The sequence below is a fragment of the Tasmannia lanceolata genome, unplaced genomic scaffold (assembly GCF_043159265.1).
Source record: "Tasmannia lanceolata isolate RefF3 unplaced genomic scaffold, GAP_Taslan_0.1 ptg000006l, whole genome shotgun sequence".
NCBI classification, from domain to species: Eukaryota; Viridiplantae; Streptophyta; class Magnoliopsida; order Canellales; family Winteraceae; genus Tasmannia; species Tasmannia lanceolata.
In genome coordinates this window covers 26,114,898-26,120,721 of record NW_027518683.1, presented here as the reverse complement: position 1 = coordinate 26,120,721, position 5,824 = coordinate 26,114,898, and the positions used below count along the sequence as shown (strand labels likewise).

Here is a 5,824-nt window from a genome sequence, read left to right as displayed (position 1 = left end):
TATATATACTAAACGTGTTTCTTACCTTTGTCTTTCGTTTTCTTTTCTTAAAAAAATTATTAAAATAGTTTGACGTAGAACATATTTTCTTTAATTGTTTTTCTAGGGCAGATTTTTTTACATATCATTCATAGTATGAGCGGGGACCATCAGTTTACAAAAGATGTTTTGATAAGGTGAGGCCCATCATTTTACACTGATACATAGCATAGGTGGTGCCCACCATTTTATACCTCGTCTTTTGATAGGTTCACTATCTCTACCTAAACTTATGTATATGGTTGGGCCTACCATTTTGAACCCCTGAGTGGCTGAGTGGGCCCACATCTCCGTCCAAATCCTTGCATTAAGGTGAGGCCCACAATTTACCTTAATTTGATAGGGTGGGGAGCACGAATTCCACTCAAAACCCATGCATTGGATGGGCCGCACCATTTTACTTGGGGACTGATTGGTTGCTACATGCTTGGCATCCTCGGCTATTCCCAAGAAAAAAAAAATGTATTTTTTGATAACTTTATGGCGTTTGGTTGCCAATTTAGCATCGAAATCCCTGGATACTACTACACAAGTTTTAGAGGAAATAATTAGTTACCTGGCATCAATGTCCCCTTATACTTTCATCCCGAATTTCTCAGAAAAGAGGAATTTGGCTGGGAAAATTTGGCTTTTTCTCTTTCTTTCTCTCTCTCTTTTTCTTTCTATATTGGTACCTGATAACGACACCCTCCCCTACTGGTCTACAAGGTTGGCAGCCAAACACTACTTATCACTGTTCTACAAGGTAAATAGTAAGTAAATCAAATGTTTGTCTCTCCCTATTAAGAACTTGAGGAATGAACCGCTAATCTACAAGGTAAACCTGCGACCAAACTGACCCGAACATGTTTTGAAAGGGTGGAGCCCATATTTTCCATGAATGATTTGATGGGCTGGGGCCCATTACCCATACATAGCATACGTCAAGAATGGTACTTGTTTTTATAGAGGAAATCTATGCTTCGTTATGACGAAACCTCATAGTATAGTGGTAGTGGGGTCCCACCTTTGATTGGTCTGAGCAAATCCCACCCTTTCACCTCATGGCTCACCTTCTTTAAAACGCCTAACAACCACTCTCCTTTCCATTTCTCTTCCTCTCTGAAAATTCACAGCTATTATTTCTCTTTCTAAACTTTTAAAGCGTGTGTGAAAATGAGAGACAACAAGGCGGTGACTTGCTTAGATATCCTCATAGCGATTATTCTCCCTCCTCTTGGAGTTTTCCTCAAGTTTGGATGCAAGGTTAGTTTTTAAACTTTCTCTATTTGTTTAGTTTGGATTCTCTCTCTCGGAAGACTATTAAATCTTTCCTTGGATTCCTGGCCAGTTGCTTGGGTTTATGTTTTCTTTGTTTTTTCCTTCCAATTCTGATCTTTGGCTGTTCTTTTTGCCAGTGAGGGCTTGTTGTTTGCTTCTTCTTCTTTTTTTTTCTTTTTTTTTTATGATTTCTCTTGGGTGATGAGAAATTCGCACCTCCTGTAGGATGATTCTCACCCTTTAAGGAAAAAGTATGTGGCAGAATTTAATGTTTTTAAACGTTAAAGGCTTGCGAATTATCCTACAAGGGGTGCGAATTTATCATCTCCCTTTCTTTTTTGGAAGCTTGAGATGACAACATTGTTGGGGTTACACGCAAAAGCAATTAATCCCACATCGGAAAAGTGATTGGGATGTGGATGATTTACAATGGAATGAGCACCCTCACTCTAACCCCTAGCTTTTAGGGGTGAGTTCTAACGTGTTAAATTCCGCAACAAATGGTATCAGAGCTCAGGGCGTGATAACCCTGGTTTGCCTCCGAGGGCCCAAATGTCCCTCCGAGAAGATCTCATAAACCCTGATGTACAATAGCAAGAAATCCCACATAGGAAAAGTTGAAGGGATGTGGATGGGTTATAAGGGAATGGACACCCTCCCTTTCATGGGTAGATTTTAGGGGTGAGTTCTACCCGGTTAAATTCCCTACAAATATTTCAGAGAAGAAATTCTCCTTCCAAAACCCTACTATTAGTCCTCTATCTCTGATTGTGTTTAAATTAGCCGAATGTAGATCAGACATGAATGAGTTCAGTCAGAATTTATATATCATTACTTCAAATTATTTGATATTTGTAATACTTTTTTTGTGAAGGTGGAGTTTTGGATCTGTTTGGTGCTTACACTTTTGGGATACATACCTGGCATCATTTACGCAGTTTACACCATTACCAAGTGAAAATTTCTATGGCAAGCCCCCCCCCCCCTCTCTCTCTCTCTCATTCTCTCATTTTCTCTTTGGAGGAGGGCAGAAATGGAAAATAATTAATGGGCGTGGATCTCATGTTTAGGATTTGTTGATGGATGGAGATTGTATTTCGTGTGGGTTTAGAATAGTATAAAATAGAATTTGTTGATGAATATATAGAGATTGTATTTCGTGTGGACATAAAATAGAATATAAGGCTCCATTTGTCTCTTATTTTATGGTATCGTGAATCGCTTAGGGCTGGCAATTTCACCCGGAAAAGCGGGGATCCGCCCCGCCCCGCCCCGTTTGGAAGGGGATTCCTCGATTTGAGTGGGGAAGGGGATTTAAAAAATTCCCCGGTGCGGGGAAGGGGATGGAGTTGGCCCCGCCCCGCATTAATGCCATTTTTTCTTGTATTTTTTTAAGTTTTTTTTTTGTTTTGGGAAAACTACTAGAAACCCCTTGGATCAAAACATATCTACAAGATTCTCCCAAAATTTTCATAATTTCCATTAGTACAGTTTTGTCCCTGACATAGCTTTTTATGTTTTCTTTTACCCATAATCTATTGAGCATTGTCCCTCATTATATTAGTATATTACCCTTAAAAATCCCTAAAATCTCTCCCTCGAACCATCACTGTAAGGCAACATTAAATTCTTTGAAAATCTCCCTCCCCCAAATAAAGGCAACATCTCTCTGATGAGTGATGAGATTTTATATGGTGTGCGCTCGTATAGTCCATTATGTTTCAAAAAGTAATGTATGGGCTACGCCATAGGATGGTCCAAACCGTCCATTTGATAGGCTACAATTTAAAAGTACTTTACAGGCCACACCATAGATCATCCAAACCGTCCATTTGATGGGCCACAACGTAAATAGATTGCGGCCCAAAAATCATTTCCATAGGATGATTGCAACCCTCCGATTTATAGAAGGTACCATAATATGCAATTCCTCTATAGATCAGAGGGTTGGAATTATCCTATGGGAATGATTTTTGGGCCACAACCTATTTACGTTGTGGCCCATCAAATGGACAGTTTGGATCATCCTACAATGTGCCCATCAAGTGGAAGGTTTGGATCATCCTATGCCTATGGTAGTATGGTGTGCCCATCAAATGGACGGTTTGGATCTTCCTATGGTGTGGCACATACAGTACTTTTTGGCAAGTGGGATTGGGAATTAGGGATCTGCTAGGGACTATTGATCAATTAAATGAATCTGAGAGCAACCACCTTTGTCCCTAGGTTAATAAAATGAATAAGACAAAATCTTAGCCTATGTGGGTTGTGTGGCTACTCTCACATGCAACAGCCAAGCCGCAACATGCCTGAAGTGATTGTCCCTAGCAAATCTTTAGTTTTGAACCTAACATTTTACAAAGTAAAATGAGAAAGTAAAGTGATTGTCCCCGAAGGATGTGGGGCAGGAGAGGGGAGGGGATGGGGAGTAGATATTCCCCGTGGGGAGGGGAGGGGGATTCCCCACCATCCCCGCAGTGGGGAGGGGAAGAGGAGGGGGAAAATTCCCTGCAGAGGGGAAGGAGTAGGGGACCCCAACATCCGGCCCCGACCCGCCCCGTTGCCAGCCCTCAATCGCTATTGTTAGATTGATTGATTGGATTCCTCCAAAGGACGGAAATGCCCTTAGTAGTCATCTCCTTTTATTCGAGGGGAAGCAATATATTAGCCCCCTTTTCTTACTTGGGACAATCCTCTCTATTTGTACCCATGACAACTCTTTTTACAGATGTCCCGAGTAAGAAAATGGAGATAATATATCATTTCCCAAATAGTGATGATTAGTTGGGATCCAGCCTGATATAGGACTGTTAAGTTCTTAATTCTGAGTACAATAATCAGTTGGGGAGCTCACAATCGGTTGTCACAATCTTTTTTCCCGAGAAAGCTAAATAGTGGTGTTCACTTGTTTTTCCGAGAAACTAACAAGATGAGATGAAAAATGTCAAAAAATGACATGGAAAATGCCACAAATGACGTGGAAAAGACTCCCGCAAGTGTGAGAAACCAAATCCCACCATCTTGATGAGATTTGGTTTCCGACGGAATAAGTTGTGTGAGAAACCTTTTCCTGCACAGTTTCTCGGGGTTTCCTGTGCAAGTGAACAGGCGTGGGAAACCTTTTTCTGCACTGTTTCTCGGGATTTCTTTTCCTTTTGCCACGTCAGTTTCTCAAGCATTCTTTTTTCCGGATTTTTTTTCCTTTCCCGGGAAAACAAGTGAACGGAGCCTAGAGAAACTGACGGCATTAAGGTGATGCTTAATAACATTTTTTTTAGGAAAAAGGACAAAATGAAAGTCATTAACACATATTCTAAAATACACTTGTTGGGCTCTATTTGTGCCTCATCTACATCCATTGATCCCAAGGCCACCACAATTGGAAGATCCATGTCATTCATTCACCTTCTGATAGTCCTTTATCTTATGCATGGAATGTTCATACGGGATGAGATCAAGACCTGTTGGGGATGAGGTCAAGACTGCCGATAGCTTCCTTTCTACCTATTTTGCCCAACATCTCTCTCTCTCTCTCTCTCTCAGACACACACAGGTGATAAGTCTAAAATTCAATCTTACCAATGATGTAAAGCATTAAAATTTCATAAGCCAAATTTATCATGAAACAAATGTTTGGTAAAAGTGCCTATCGACCATATTTCATGAAATTCTGGCGTACAAAACTATCTTTTTCCTTTTGGTGGGTAAAGAAAACAACATTATCATCATCGATGATTTACTTGGTATCATGCTTCCAAAGCCTTCGGCTAGTTGTAAGCATTGTTTCAAGGGATTAGATAGGCAATTTCGCAAAAAGCCATTTTGCAGCTCACTTTTGCAGGAGTCGTAGCAGATATTCTTATTCATTTAATTCATCGAAGGTGGCTACTCTCTCCAAGTGGCTTTTTTTTCGAAATTGCTTACACTATCCCATGTTTTAATTTAAAACTAACCCACTATTGGCAAATGTTTCAAGGCCCCAAAAAAAAAAAAAGGGTCAACTCGGGCAAGCCATTAACTGATCCAATAAGAAACCATTAGAAAAAAACACTGATTTAACAAGTTTTCTATTGACTCGAACAAGTTAAACGAGCTTTTAATTGACTCAGCATGGCCAATAGAGGGTAAGAAGTGGCTAAAAAGGGCAGCCTAGTGCACGAGGCTCCCGTCATTGTTGGGTCCGGGGGGCTAGATGTATGCAGCCTTACCCCTGCTTTGCAGAGACGCTGTTTCCGTGACTCGAACCCGTGACCACCAGGTCACAATGGAGCAACCTTACCGTTGCGCCAAGGCTTACCCTCTTAAGAAGTGGCTAAAAAGTAGGTTAAAAATAAATTGTATTTTGATCAGAGTTTTTCTTTTCCTTGCTTTTCAGTATTTTCTCACCCTCTTCTCATTCCTATCCTCTCTACTCTCCTACTCCCACTTCTCCCTAGCCCTCTCTCACCACTTGATAAACTACAATTCCATGATAAAAATTTTCATAGCAGCTAAACATGGTTTAAATGTAAATTGTTCAGCATCA

The 5,824-nt window shown here is 40.6% G+C and overlaps 1 protein-coding gene across 1 annotated transcript; it reads left to right on the top strand.

Moving 5' to 3' along the window:
- Positions 1 to 819: 819 nt before the first annotated feature.
- On the top strand, positions 820 to 2,500 carry LOC143880160 (hydrophobic protein RCI2A-like). The gene is made up of 2 exons (XM_077382943.1): positions 820 to 1,284; positions 2,174 to 2,500. Exons 1-2 carry the CDS (start codon positions 1,195 to 1,197, stop codon positions 2,255 to 2,257), a joined length of 174 nt encoding a protein of 57 aa, XP_077239058.1. The 5' UTR covers positions 820 to 1,194; the 3' UTR covers positions 2,258 to 2,500.
- Positions 2,501 to 5,824: the final 3,324 nt, after the last annotated feature.